This window comes from Acomys russatus, chromosome 7 (assembly GCF_903995435.1).
Source record: "Acomys russatus chromosome 7, mAcoRus1.1, whole genome shotgun sequence".
Taxonomy (NCBI): Eukaryota; Metazoa; Chordata; class Mammalia; order Rodentia; family Muridae; genus Acomys; species Acomys russatus.
The window spans coordinates 9,099,907-9,115,055 of record NC_067143.1 but is presented as its reverse complement, the minus strand read 5'-3'; the positions used below and the strand labels follow the sequence as shown (position 1 = coordinate 9,115,055).

Here is a 15,149-nt window from a genome sequence, read left to right as displayed (position 1 = left end):
CCCTGCAGGATGGATGAAGTAACCTGATCAGGGGGACCAAACCTTCCAGAAGCTGATAGCACAGACACAGGCAGACAGCACCTGGTCTGTGTGGCTCTCACTACAGCATGCTACGCTGCGTCCTACTCTTCTATGGAACGCTCTCATGCATGGCTGCGAACTGAGGTGTGGGGAGAAAGAAGAAATTTGGGAATAAATCTGGGGGGAGTGTGAAGGGAGGGGCAGAGAGGAAGACCAGGAGTGATACAGGACCATCCACACTACTGGACTAGCACTGGGGGCCCAGTTCCAAATCCTTCACTGGCAGCTTGAGTCCCAGGGACGAGGTTCCCAGGGGGTCAACCATATTCTTGTAGCGCTCCCCACGGTGCTGGGCTAAGAATGGGCCCCAGTCTGGCTGCGGCGAGCACACCAACTTCAGCCTCTGCAAAGAAGTCCAAGACAAGAGTAGTTACAATTAAGATATACCTTCCTCCCCTGGGGCAATCCTAGCCATCTCCACTGCTCCAAATCCCTCCCTGGACCCAAGAGCCCCTCCCCCCCACCAGCAGCAATGAGGAAGACATTTGGGAAGACTAGGCCGCATTTATTAACCAGGCCAAGGAAAAGAGTAGCGAGTCTCGGTTTGGTTCTCTTGAAATTATTTAAATCACCCTGAAAGCAACTTCACGATCGTTCCGTGTTTGTCTTGCACAAGATTCGTAGAGGACGAAGGGCCTGGATTTTAATTATACATCTCCCCCCACCAGCTGAACTCACAAACGTCTATTTCCGCTTGTGAACCCAAACAGCAAAGGCCATGGGCTCAATTACATCTGTTCTGTGTAGTCTCAATGATAGATGGCTACATCAAAATAATTGGATTTTGTTTAGCATATTTCCCAAAAGTATATAAATGGCCAAGACAAAAAGCCAACGCCAAAGATGCACCACCAAGCATGAACAAAGAATTTAATAATCTGTTGACAAAAAAAAATATATGTTTCTGACTTGGGTCAGCAGTGTAGGTTCATATGGGTAAGCTTAAAAATAACGGACGTGTTTCTAATCCTTCAACTGAAATTTTTTGTAGAAAATAAAAACTGATGGAAACATCTAGAAAAAGGAAAGAACACTTATTTCTGACTATATAAGATGGGATAATTATGTGTCTATTACCAATTAAAGGGAAATCTTGTTCTTATAGCTGTTAGTTTAATCTTCCCCTTAATCACCAGCTTGCAACCTTTGTGTCCCAAATTAGCCATAATAAATTTGTGCAGCCAACCAACCCGTCTAGAGAATCTCAGGCTGCAACTATGGTAGCAGGGGTTACAACAGGTTCTATGTGGGGATAAGAGATTCCTGGGTCCTCTGGTGGGAAAGTGGCTGGCTATGCAGGCTGGTACCCTGGGGGAGGTTGGGCCCAGAGTTAATTTACACCAGAGGATAATGAACAAAATTTTCTGGGGATACAAAACAGAATACAACTTCAACATGAGGATGTTTCTTCATCTGGAGGTCAGTGAAAACAAAGACTACCTGCTGACCCACACCAAGTAAATGCAAGTGCTGAGTGCTGGCCATGCCCTCACCCTGCCCTTCCCCCCTCCCACCTCTTCCTCAGAGCAATGCAGCTGCCCAAGAGCAGACCCCACACAGTCGCTCCCCACCCCAGTGACCAGGGGTTCCTTTGCCTTGCTGTAGGCACTTCCCAAACTTGAACATGCATCTGAACCACACTGGAAGATGGGGCCGAGATCCATCTCTCTGAGCTCTGTGACAGGATCCCAGGGTGCCTCTAGAGCAGACCCCCAAGTAGCACCAGTAAGGTCCAAATACCTTCAGGATGTGGACAGAGTTCGTTTATCCTCAGCCCCCACAGGCAAATAAACTTTTTTTTTCCTTTGAAATAGGGTCTCGTATATAGGCCAGGCTAACCTAAAGTCCACTAATAACACTGAGAGAGGTCTTGAACTCCTGACCCTCCTTCGTCTACTTCCCACGTACTAGAATTACAGGGGTGCCTGAACAAATGACTCCCCATAAATTACAAAAGCTGGGTGGTTCTTCGGTGGTGGCTAAAACAAATAGCAGTCCCACGCACTCTGTCAAGAAGGTAGGGGTAAAATGGGTTCAGGTCCAGGTTGGTTGGTGCGCTGCTTACTTCGGCCAGCTACAGTCTAAGAGGAGGTGATGTCAGCTGAGAAACTGCCTCCCTCAGACTGGCCTGGAGGCAAGTTGGTGGGGCACTCTCTTGATTAATGATTGATGTAGGAGGGCCCAGCCCACTGTGGCAGTGCCACCTTTGAGTAGATGGTCTTGAGTAACATAAGAAAACAAACTGGGGGCTGGAGAAGATGGCTCAGAGGTTAAAAACACCATCTGCTCTTCCAAAGGTCCTGAGTTCAATTCCCAGCAACCACGTGGTGGCTCCCAACCATCTATAGTGAGATCTGGTGCCTTCTTCTGGCATGCAGGTATATACATAATAAATAAATAAATCATTTTAAAAAAGAAAACACACTGAGCAAGGCACAAAGAGCAAGCCAGTAAGCAGCACTCCTCCGTGGCCCCCGACTTCAGCTCCTGCCTTGCGCTCTTAACCCTAACTTCCTCCCTTGGTGACAGACTGTGCCCTGCCTGGGAATATTTGCCCCCCACCCCGAGCTGCTTTTGGTCCTGGTTTTATTGCAGCAACAGAAAACTATTACAGTTGGTAAGGAAAAACAGCGAGCCTCCCCTCACTCTAGCCATGTCCTGGAATGCATATGACACTCTGAGAGCCATCGAATTCTTAATTACCTTGGCTCACCTGTCCTTCACCCAGGAACAATAGGAAGGAGCCAGTGGTGACTTTACAGTTTATGGCAATAAAACATTTGGGAAGGAGGAGGCTTGGATGTAGGGGAAACCCAGGAAAGGAAGAACCATAGGTGTGGTTAAAAGAACAGACTCCAAGTTGTAAGTAGCATCCAAGGAGGGGATGGAAGCTCTAGAAAAGAGGAGACATTCGAGCATCCATCCCAGGGCTGCCAGCACAGTGAGGAACAGCACAATAGTAGCTCAGCCTGACTACAGGCCAGGCTCCTGCGTTACAGGAATCATACATAGTAAAAATGGGCTTAATAGAATCAGTGGCAACTGCAATCACTTACCCACACAGTAGCCTTTTGAATACATTTACGGAGTCTTTTGTTTTTAATGCATAGAGCTCTTCAGATCTCTCCCTTGGGAGAGGCTAGCAGGGAGAAAGGAGCCAACAGAATTACCTCGATAAATCTGCCAGGAGCCAGATACATTTTTATCACAAACATAATCGGGATCCAGATAACAGAGCAGGCAAGCATCAGCCATCCAAGCACCATGGACCAGTTAGGGTAGCGGTAAGAGCCATAGGTCATGGGCTCCCACTGGTAAAAGCTGAAGCAAAGGATAAACTGGGAGAGAAGAGAGAGGTGCATTAGGGTGATAAGTGTGGGTCATTCGTTCATTCAACATGCACCTGCTAACCCGCTTCACATGCTCACGCTTTCATTCCTAGTGCCTCATCTTATGTACACTCTCGTCCAACAGCAAACAGATTTCCCAAGTGAAGAAAGGAAATTCCCAAGGAGATGAAGATGGCAAACGTGCTTTCAGCTACTGCCCCTGTGTTCCTCCTCCCATAGGAAGTCAGTGGGTGTGTGCCTACACACAAGGAGGCCACACCAAGAGGACGATGCAGTGATGGGTGGCATCTGGGAATTCTGAAGGGCCTGTCCGTATCATCGTTGATAATCAACCCTTTGTTATAATGTGGGAAAGGTGTGTTAAATTTGTATATTTCGATCTATTTATTTGAGTGCACTTGGCTCTCTCCTTAAACAAGGAATGGCCCATCTGTAGAAGCTGCCTCTAAAGTTGGCTCTGTGAGATCCAAAATGGTCTCCCAGAGGTGACAGTTCTAGAAGTGCAGTCTTATAATAAGCCATGGGGGGCGGAGGAGAGAAGAGGTGGGGGGGAGGGGTGGAAAGAGAGACCTGGTACTACTTTAATGATCTGAGGGACCTGTCAGATTTCTCAGCTGCAAAATGGATTTATTTCACACCATGTATATAGTGCTGGGCTTTTCTGTGAACAGAAGTCTGGTATTTACTCCCGACTCCTTCCTCATTTTTAAAAGGTCACGATTTGGGTTTCGTCCATTATCTGCCATCATCACATCATACTTCAACCAGAAACAACTCTGAGATCCATCCAAGGTTTGGCTGGGCAGCTGAAGAGCCAAGGAAAGGCACACACTGAGGACAGAGGCAACTGTATGGGGAGCCAGGCTTCTTAGAGCTCCAGCCCACCCTTTAGGGACCGTTTCCCAAGCCAATGTGACTGCATGGTCTTTCTGCCTATGACAGTAAAAGCCTAGACTTACCCACATTAAGTCCTTTCCCCAGCTCTACCTCTCTCTTCCTAACTTAAACTGAAGAGGAATTAATGGTTATGGGAGTTACATTAGTAAAAATAGCAGGTGGGAGTGTTTTGGGAGACGTGTAAAACCCCACACAAACACAAGACATCCCCACCACTACTGCTGCACCCAGGCTGCCAGGGAATCTTTCAATGCAACAATAATTCATATGTTGACTCAAAGCAACATGAGCCTGAAGACAAGGCTCCCACAGAGAGTGATGTCTTTGCTAGCTGCCCCCACCCCACCCCCCGACCCCTTTCCAACTTTAGCTCCTGGAGTTATAAGTGTTATTATACCCAGTCTATTGGAAGTATGGACGATGTCATTATGGCACGCTGCTCTGTTTCATTTACTATATAAATAGCAATGCATCTGCTTATGTGTGTGCCTTCCTCAGTAACGTGACCAGACTACGCATATGGTAATTGCATGAGGATATTTACAGCTCCATAAATCCACGATGGCATAAAGTAAAATGATGGGCTTTATTTCAGAGGCCCTGAAGTAATTTAAACCCATAATCTTACCCTAGCCGAGGACCTCAAAGATATCCATGGTACAGAGGTAAATGGCAAAATATAGGGACGGCTGGGACCTTTGACACCCGTTTCCACGTCTGCAAACATCACATCAAACTTGTAGGCACAAGCCACTGGTTGGCATGAACTTCCCTCTGCCAAGTCAGCTTGGATGAAAGCATGCCCTAAGGTAGGCTTCGCCACACCAGATGGGAGTTTAGCCACCGAGTCCTGCCCACCCCTACCTTTGACTGACAGATAGCAGATCAGACACAGGAGACCCACTGGTTGGTGGTGGTGATGGAACCAGTGTGACATCCTGAGCCCTTAAACAGCACAGAGGATCTGCTCAAAACAGTGGCCAGCCCTCTCTGTGGCTTCTGACATGAAAGCTAGTGAACCACAGCAAAAACTGAGGAACTTCCCCGAGAATGAAAACAAACAAACAAACAAAAAACCAAGTTCCTGGAATTACACCTCCTCGAGTCTGAAGACTGGACTGTTTTAACCCAAACTGTGCATGCTGTACCCAGGGATAAGAACTTAAACTGTCAGAGTGCAAAAGGGCTTGAAGGTCACCCCACCTCAGAGGCAATGTCCAGGCTCCATGGCCTTGTGGCCTTGTGGCCTAGAACAAGTTCCTTATCCTCAGTGAGCCTCAATGCACACGCCTGTAAGGTGGGGAGACAGCGTGGATATAAACTCCAATGACAAGGCTGGTGAAGGACCTGCCTCCAAACACACCTCCACCCACAGCAGCAGCAGGATGGCGGTATGGTGTATTTCCACAGAACATGGCAAAATTCTGACACTCTTCTGGGATGAAGTGGAAAGGAGAGCAGAATCTAAAACAAATTCTAATGTGGGCTTAGCTGATAATAAAGCTCGAGGAGTGGAAATGAGGGGAGGTCAAAGGTCATCAGGGTCGAGATTTGCTAACACAGCATCTTCAGGCAACAAGCGGCAGCAGCATCTTCACACCCACAATCTAAGCCCCGCCCCCGCCGGGTTCCACACACACTGCATCCCTGAACATCTGCGTTTAATACTTTTCAGTTCTCACGCCCCAACTCCAGTGGGACATTTCAGACCACAGGTATAGATGTGAGTAAGCTGTCGGTGTCCTCACAGCAGACGAAGACTGTGGAATGGATTTTCTGTCTAAACCGCTAGCTTTTCAGAAATATATGGTTTGATTAGAACATACTCTCAGAGGGGGGGGCGGGGGGAGGCAAGCGAATGAAGAAAACATATATTTTCATTGCACCTGCTTTTATCCATCCTGCATCTTAAGAGAAGCCGGTGTCTGGTGTTGAAAAACTGGCTCTTTAGCTGGTTTATAGTGCCACCTACTGGGCAAAATAGAAATTACACACTCCTTCCCCTAGGCTTGTTCAAAAAAAGACTCTTCCCCAGCCAGAGGAAGAAAAAGGCAAAGCTCCCAGAGTAAGGGAAAGACAAAAATCTCTGCTAATTAATTTGCTTGGGGAAGAAAGTGAGGCTGTGCTGACAGCTTCTGGCACAGTGACGAGGGTGGCAGGTGTGAGTTTAAGTCCCTGTACAGATCATAGGGAATGAAGGGAATGCTGGATGACCTCTAACAGCCATCCTCACATTTGAGGATGACAAAGCAATGGAATAAACAGTTTAAAAAAAAAAAAAAAAAAAAAAAACCTTACTAAAGCCACATCAAGTATAGAGTAGAGGCATTGCCTAACAGTTAGGAGCCAGAATGTGTAGGCTCGAATCCAGGTTGTTGCTAAATATTATACATTCAATCCTAGGTCAGTCAGTCACATAACTCCAACCTTCAACTTCCCTGGAATCCTTAGTTTTAACTGTCAACTCCCTGGAAGGGAGTCTCAATGAAGGGTTGCCTAGATCAGGTTGGCCTGTGTGCATGCCAGTGTTGTCATGCTTATGTTAACTGATGTGAGAAGATGCAGTCCACTGTGGATGGCTTCATTCCCTAGGCAGAGGGATATCATATTATAGAGATCAGGGGCTGGAGAGACAGCTCAAATGGTTATGAACACCTGCTGCTTTTATACAGGATTGAAATTTGGTTCCCAGCTCACGGCCACCTTAACTCCAGCTCCGGGGGGATCTAGTGCCATCTTCTGGGCTCTACAGGCATCCACATGCACCTGCACATACATGCACACAGACTTACCCACGCACACATGTGAAGAAAATAGCAGAATAAATCCTTTTCCGAAAAGTGAAAAGCTAGCCAGGCACTAACAAACACGGGTGTGTTCATTTCTCTCTGCTCTTGACTGGGGGTGTAGCTACCTGCTTTGAGCTCCTGCCACTGTGCCTCCCCTGCTATGAGGACCTACAAACTGGAACTCTACGTGGAAATAAATCCTTTTGTCCCCTGAGTTGTTTGGTCAGGGCATATTATTGTGGCAACTGACAAGGAAAATTCAGACCTTCTTCTGCAAGATGGAGATAATTACGCCCGCCTGGCAGGGATGCTGAGAGAGGAGGCTCCACAAGTCACCTAGAACAGACGCGTGGTCTACATGCCTGTTGACTGCTGTCTCCTAGCACATGAGGCAGGTGGATATCGTGCGTGCATTCCACACAGATGTGCTGACACCAATCAGTCAATTCCAGCTCTGCCCCTTGCCCAGGTAGATGCCTGGAGGGAAGTCACTGTCACCTTTCTGAACTTCAGTTTACTCACTTGGGTGACACCAGGCAAAACATTCGGCATGCATGCTGTGTCTGTGAGAGAAAGCATTCAGTCCTTACGGTTAAAATGGTTGGTGTGACAAACGCCCAGCAGACTTTCCAGAAAATGTTGGGCTGGAATCCAATCATCATCTCAATGTCCTCACAGAACCTCTGCAAGCCTGCAAAGAGACAGGGGGAGGCATGTGTGAGGGGCAGTGGGTAGGGGCAGGGAGGGGAAGATACCAGGGCTCAAGAACCTTGGCAGAGGAAGAAGCCAGCTGAGGTCAGCATAACCCCTATCAGACAGGTGACTCACTGCCAGGGATACGGAGGCTAACTGAATGTTGAGATGGATACTAAACACCCTCTGCAGCGAGGCTCAAAGCTGTCATGGCAACGACCCAGAGCCAGGCTCCAGGTGTCTTGGCAGTGTCATGTGCATGCACATGGCTTGGTGACAAGTCTGGCAGGAAAAAAAAAAAAGATTTGGGTAAAGAGACCATATTATAAATGGCCCAACACTTAGAAGGGGCCTCTGTGAGCTGGATTTGGGTCTCCCACCCTCCCAACAGCACTTCCATTTTCCCTGCCTGGTATATATTGATGGTTGGAGGTGAAACCCCTATGTAAATTCCAAGTGTGTGTCATACACACAAGTGGAACTGAATGACCGTTGTTTGCCTGGCCACTCAGAAACTTCTTCACCCAGCCCCCATATGACCACCCTCCTGGCAACACTTGGAACACTGCTTTGGAGGAAAGGCACTGAGGTCAGACGTGGAACCCCTCAGATCCAGGGGTTCAATATGCAAAGGGGACCCAATGGCTTCCTGAGTGCAAGTCTCTGTGTTGCAGTGGTTCCCATCCTCCCTAATGCTGCGACCATTTAATGCAGTTCCTCATGTTGTGGTGACCCCCCGCCAACCATAAAATTCTTTTTGTTGCTGCTTCAGAATTGTAATTTTGCTACTGTTGTGAGTTGTAACGTAAATAACTGTGTTTTCTAGTGGTCTTAGGTGATCCCTGTGAAAGGGTCATTTGCCCCCCAAAAGGGCTCGTACCCCACAGGTTGATAACCACTGCTGTATTGGGGATGCTTAAAAAACACATCCAGGTATATTCAAGATGGGTTCCTCATAGAGAGGGGGAGCCCCAGTATGCTGATCACAGAACCACAAATTAATATGACGATCATGGGACACCTAGAGATTTCTCCAATAAAATAGAGGTTAACAGAGGACCAGGAAAATTAGCATAGCCAAAGACTAAACCAGTTGGGGTTTGCTTATTCCCTCACAAGCAGATTTGCTTGGGGTTTGGGGGAGACAATTTAACTTCTAAAATTAGACATGTTAAAAGGCGTCTGGTTTAACTTCTTTCAAGCCTCGATGAACAGGCTGTTTTATAAGAAAGCACTTTGCAAATGTGCCTTTTGTGACGTTAGCAGTCGGGAATTAGCAGGTAAAGGAAATGAATAGTCCTCTTTACTCTGCACCTAGGCCTGGTTGCAGATGGGCTACAAAGGGAGCCTCTCCTCTTTCCAGGAACTAAACTCTCCCTGCAGTGGGGAGATGACCTCTAGTCTTGTTTAAAAAAAAAAAAAAAAAAAAAAAAATTTCTCTTTAACTTCTATCCGAAAGTAATTGCTGGCTGTGTGGTTAAGAGCACAGACAGCTTTTATAGAGAACCAGAGTTTGACTCCCAGAACCCACACCAGGTGCCTCATAACCACCTGTAACTGCAGGTCCGGTCCAGGGGATCTAATGCCCTCTTCTGACCACCATGGGCACTGCACATGTGTATGTATGGTGACATACCCATACTCAGACAGACAAATGCTGCACACGTGATTTGGTTGGGTTGTTGGTTTTTTTTTTTTTGGTTGGTTGGTTGGTTCTGTTTTTCGAGGTAGGGTTTCTAAGTGTAGTCCTCCAACTGTCCCGGAACTTACTTTGTAGACCAGGCTGGCCACCTGACTCTGCCTCCCAAGTGCTGGAAGTAAAAGTGTGTACCACCACCCCCTGGCAATTCTTTTTAATTAATGATTGCAGCCTCTTCCTGTTTCTAGGGCACCCGCCCACATTTTACATGAAAGATTTCCATTTTCTAACCTGATTTTCTGCTCTATTTTTATTTCCCTTTTACTTTAATAAGATTTCCAGGGAAGCCAGTAGCTTTTGCATATCTGTCAACAGAGGATGAACAATCACTTGAGGATCAAGACGTTTGTTCACAGGGCACAGAGAAGTCGGGGAGTCTGTTGTCCCCAATTTGGAGGACAGAACTCTGCAGACACTTTTGCCCTCCTCACATGATCATCTGAGGGCATCTGCATCCTTGACTCCAAGCAATTCACTCCACTTACTTTTCTATTAGGTCAAGTTGCCGTCTCTTCAGGGCATTGCAATACGATGAGTTCCCTGAACCCTGAAAGTTATATCCCCCCGATACTTGTTATGTGCTTTATCCAGTGACAGTCCTAAGGTGTCTCGGCACACAGAAATTGCAGGACCTAGGCCAAACTGGGCAGAATGACCAGGAAGCCCTGGTGTGACCTCCAGGACAAATGCTTGTGCACAAGGGGCAGAAATGGCATCTGGTGACTGACACCCTGTATCCTTCATAATAGCTCTAGTGGGTGGGGTGCACATTGCTATGGTGATGGCAGAATGAGTAAACCATTAGGGAACTGAAAGTTTCCTCACTGGGAAAAATTTGGGCCTTAGATACTGTGTGGCAAGTCCCCCCAAGGCACTAATCAGGATTGGAAGGTTCTGAGATCCCGAGGCGGCCTTTCGTACCCTGAGGCTGTGGGGAGCCACCTTCACCTCGAGCACACAGGCACTGACACCCCCAACACTGAGAACAACTCTACACCAACAAAAGAGCCCTCTTTCCTAATCTGGCCACTGGCTACAGGCATTAAGTGTGCCAGACTACACCCAAGGCCAGGTCCTGCGATGATGTTCTCCCACACACTGCTAAGACTCAGCACCAGCCACCTATGAATATTCATCCTACTTCACCCAAGTGACCCCGAGGCAAGCTCAGAAATAGAGGCATTGAAAACCCTTTAAATATGGTGAACATACTAGCCAGGAAGCCCTACCGTACACCCTGCTTCTGCCCTGGCAACAGGGAATGTTCTCTTACCATACACATAGGAGATGCCAACCAGTTCAAATATGGCGATGATGACAAGGGCATAGGAGGCAGCATAAGTGTCCACAAGCTGAAACATGTAGATTCCACCCTAGTAGGAGAGAGAGACACACAGCCACCATCAAATAGGACTCCATGGCCAAGCTCCATCTTCCCACATGTAGCAGCCCTTCCTCTCCCTCCTGAGGGGCTCCAGCTTTGGAGTCCTCCCTGCTCCACAGTAGGAACCCACACCTGGGCTAGCCATGTAACATGCAGACTTGGCAGGTGCACAAGATATCCCTCCTAGGCCTCTGAGGTGATCAATAAAACAAGCACAAACAGCTGGGCTAATATATTTTTCCAAGACAAAAGTCAACCTCTACGGGAGCTGTGAGAACAGCCGCCAGGCCTCGTGTGTGCTGTGAGCTGCTACCCACCACTGCTACCCTCATAGATGTGCTTGGTCGACTCTCAGATGGCCATTAGCTATGGGTGTGTACTTAGCTTACAATCACCTGAGCAGAAGCCTTGTTGGAGAATTTTCCTGATTGCTTTAAATCGCCTAGGAAGACCCACCCTAAATGCAGGTGGGACGCTCTGGAACTGCCCAGATGTAAAAAGTCACAGCCGGAGGATGAGTATTCAAGTCTTTTCAGCTCGGCCTTCCCTCTCACCTCGGAGTTAATTTACCTTGTTGCCACCAACTCCTTTGCTGATCTCAGAAGCAGCCTATTCAGGCTCCCAGGGTGAACCTGGCTCTCCAGGAACCCTCTGGGCCTTTAACACCAGACTGAGACTGTTTGAGGCATCCACTGAGCCTCATAGACAAAGCAGCTACTGGGTTCTCAGGCCTCAGGTGCAGGATAGCTGTTGTGGACTACTTTGAGGAGATGGCATAAGCTGATCCTGTCAGTTCAGAGACCCCTGACTAATAATACACTGGGCCTTCACACATCTCTCTCTGTCTCTCTATCTCTGTCTCTGTCTCTCTCTCTCTGTCTCTCTGTCTCTCTCTTTCTGTCTCTTTCTCTGTCTCTCTCTGTATCTCTCTGTCTCTCTCTCTCTGTCTCTCTCTCTCTGTCTCTCTCTGTCTCTCTCTGTCTGTCTCTCTGTGTCTGTCTCTGTGTCTCTCTGTCTGTCTCTGTCTCTCTCTGTGTCTCTGTCTCTTTCTCTATCTCTGTCTCTGTCTGTGTCTCTCTCTGTCTGTCTCTGTCTCTCTCTGTGTCTCTCTCTGTCTCTCTCTGTCTCTGTCTCTCTCTATCTCTCTCTCTCTGTCTCTCTCTGTTTCTCTCTTTGTCTGTCTCTGTCTGTCTGTCTCTCCCCCGCCCCCCCACTTTCTTCCTTCCTCTTTAAGTCTCCCTGTGACAGATGAGGCTTGGAGATCATCTCATTCCTCCATCACTGTATAGATTCAAGAACTAAGGCTCAGAGAAGTGGATTGTTCATGGTCAAGAGACAGCAAGTACAGTGTATACCCTGAGTGTCACATGCAGTTTGCCAACACGTTCAGGACTAGGGAAAAAACTCAAGCAGTGTTAGTGTTTATATATAGCAATAGATAGCTTGGAAATTTGACTGGCTGATAAACCTGGACCTTCCTGCTTTCTCTTTTCTGTTTGTTTGGTTTTGGTTTTTTTTTTAGTTTTTTGAAACAGGGTTTCCCTGTGTAGCCTGTGCTGTCCTGGACTTGCTTTATAGATTAGGCTGGCCTCGAACTCACAGAGATCCACCTGCCTCTGCCTCCCTGAGTACTGGGATTACAGGCATGTGCCACTGCACCTAACTGCTTTCTCTTTGGGTTTTTTTTTTTTTAATATTTGTGATATATATATATATATACATCTTCTGCCTGTATGTACACCAGCACACCAGAAGAGGGCGCCAGATCTCATTAGAGATGATTATGAGCCACCATGTGGTTGCTGAGAATTGAACTCAGGACCTCTGGAAGAGCAGACAGTGTTCTTAACCTCTGAGCCATCTCTCCAGCCTGCTTTTCTGTCTTCTTTAAGTAGGACACACCTGTCTTGTTGGCTCAAGAAGATTACATCTCAATCAGGAAGATTCCAGGACCCTTGCTAGGAGCCAAATTGACATATTTCCCTGTGTGGCCAGAGTCATTACTGAACTTGTGCCATCTATGAAAGTGGCCGTGATTCAACTCTGTTTGTGAAGTCTGAGAAATGAGAATACACAAGTAGACAGCCATTACAGGATCTCCACCTGCTCAGCCTCGGGCTTATGGCTGCAGGCTCTCAGCTGACTGATGACAAACAGCTATGGCACATCTCCAACCTGATCCTTGATCACCTATACTCAGTGGGGTCACAGAGTGACCATTGGACAGCCCTACCACGTCTGACCACTCCCAGAGGGCTCTCACCTGTGTGATCATTGGGAATCCCATAATGAAGAAGCAGATACAGCAGCCCAGGGTGAACACAGGCTTGTGTGTGCGCAGGTACTTGGGGAACTCATCTGAGATGGAGGTCACGATGGTCTCAATGGTCGCAAACTGAAACGGCACCAGGACAAAAAGCATTTGAACTCAGCTGCTGCCTCCCCCCACCCCCACCCCGTCAGAACCACCCTCCAAAGTCGTGTGTGTGTGTGTGTGTGTGTGTGTGTGTGACCAGAGAAAGCTGTGCCTGGATGAGCTCTGCTTTTTATGGTGCTGCTCCTTTGATGCGTCTAAATGACCTTACTGGATGCCAACACACCAACTCCGGAGACCTCAAGCAGTATATATGAGCTTCAGAAACCCTGCTTCCAGCCTCCAGAGGACACACTGCCATCATCCATCAGGACGTTTTAGTTTTGCTTTGCATTCATGAGATGTAAATTCCTCTCCTCCGATTATCTGCCACCTGATCTCCCACTTGAGGAAGAGCCCTCTTTGCACCCACTGACTAAAGCCTGAGCACCTGTCAGCATGATTTGTAGTCCCTTCGGCCTTGAAGCAATTGTCCTAAAATTGACTTCAGATTATCACCCCTTATGCTGCCCTACGGAATTCACTTTGGCAAAATGATGGCCAGGGAGAAGGAGGCTACAGGCTAAACGTGGCACAGAAAACAAAAAGGGGGAATGGAGGAGAGAGGAAACGTTTGCACTGCCACATGACCACCAAAAACTGTGAGGTTAAATTGGACATGGTGATACACATGTGTAATTCAGGAGGCTGAGGCTAATGAGTTCAGGGCCATCCTGGGTTAAGAGCTTGTCTTTTTTAAAAATATATTTTATTAATTTATTCATATTACATCTCAATTGTTATCCCATCCCTTGTATCCTCCCATTCCTCCCTTCCTCCTATTTTCCCCTACTCCCCTCCCCTATGACTGTGACTGAGGGGGATTACCTCCCCCGTATATGCTCATAGGGTATCAAGTCTCTTCTTGGTAGCCTGCTATCCTTCCTCTGAGTGCCACCAGGCCTCCCCATCCAGGGGATGTGGTCAAATATGGGGCACCGGAGTTTGTGTGAAAGTCAGTCCCTACTCTCCACTCAACTGTGGAGAATGTCCTGTCCATTGGCTAGATCTGGGTAGGGGTTCAAAGTTTACTGCACATATTGTCCTTGGCTGGTGCCATAGTTTGAGCAGGACCCCTGGGCCCAGATCCGCCCATCATCGTGTTCTTCTTGTAGGTTTCTAGGACCCTACACACACACACACACACACACACACACACAAAGTTCCTGTGACTCTAAACCGATACCTCGCCATCCTGACATTAATCAAGAGTAGCCTCAGTGTAACCCCTAAGCCTAAGTCTTACTCGTAGGCTGGACCTGGGAACATGGAAAGTGGAGTCTTTGAAGGGTGCGTGGGGCAGGGATGGGGGGCACAGGGACTCACCATAGTATCAAGTCCAAGAGTGAGAAGCATCAGGAAAAAGATGATGGCCCAGAATGGAGAGAGAGGCAGCCTGGTTAAGGCTTCTGGGTAAACCACAAATGCAATGCCTGGACCTAGGAAAAAAACGAGAGAGATTGTGGCAGGCAGGCCCAGCTCAAAGCCCCTTACCCTAGAGCCTACAGGCCTTCTCTCCAGACGTCACAGGTTCTTCCCACTGTCTGTTATCTGTGCTTATCTCTGCTAATTAGACCGTGCTAACCTCCCATGCAAATACTAAGAAATTACATCCTTTTATTTGAACCGGAAATGAAGATAAGTATTACCCTCTGGTAGAACTGTTGACATTGAGCCCTGAGGCATGCCTGGCAGTGTCTGAAGACAGCTTTTGTTTCTCACAAGTGGGATGAAATGGGATAATTTGAAGATTAATTCTTTCAACTTGACAGGATCTAAAGTCACCTAGGGACCAATCCTCTGGGCATGTCTGTGAGAGTCTCTATGTTGAGCTAAAGGGTGT

At 47.6% G+C, this 15,149-nt stretch overlaps 1 protein-coding gene across 1 annotated transcript in view; it reads right to left on the bottom strand.

Moving 5' to 3' along the window:
* Positions 1-224: 224 nt before the first annotated feature.
* Positions 225-15,149, bottom strand: part of Slc6a5 (solute carrier family 6 member 5) — a 42,862-nt gene continuing 27,937 nt past the window's right edge. Inside the window, exons 10-15 of the mRNA XM_051148616.1 lie at positions 14,633-14,745; positions 13,157-13,288; positions 10,783-10,882; positions 7,708-7,808; positions 3,252-3,419; positions 225-424 (exon numbers count right to left, since the gene is read on the bottom strand). Of these exons, the coding sequence (XP_051004573.1) occupies positions 269-424; positions 3,252-3,419; positions 7,708-7,808; positions 10,783-10,882; positions 13,157-13,288; positions 14,633-14,745 (770 nt within the window). The 3' untranslated portion in view covers positions 225-268. The remainder of the gene's footprint in view (positions 425-3,251; positions 3,420-7,707; positions 7,809-10,782; positions 10,883-13,156; positions 13,289-14,632; positions 14,746-15,149) is intronic.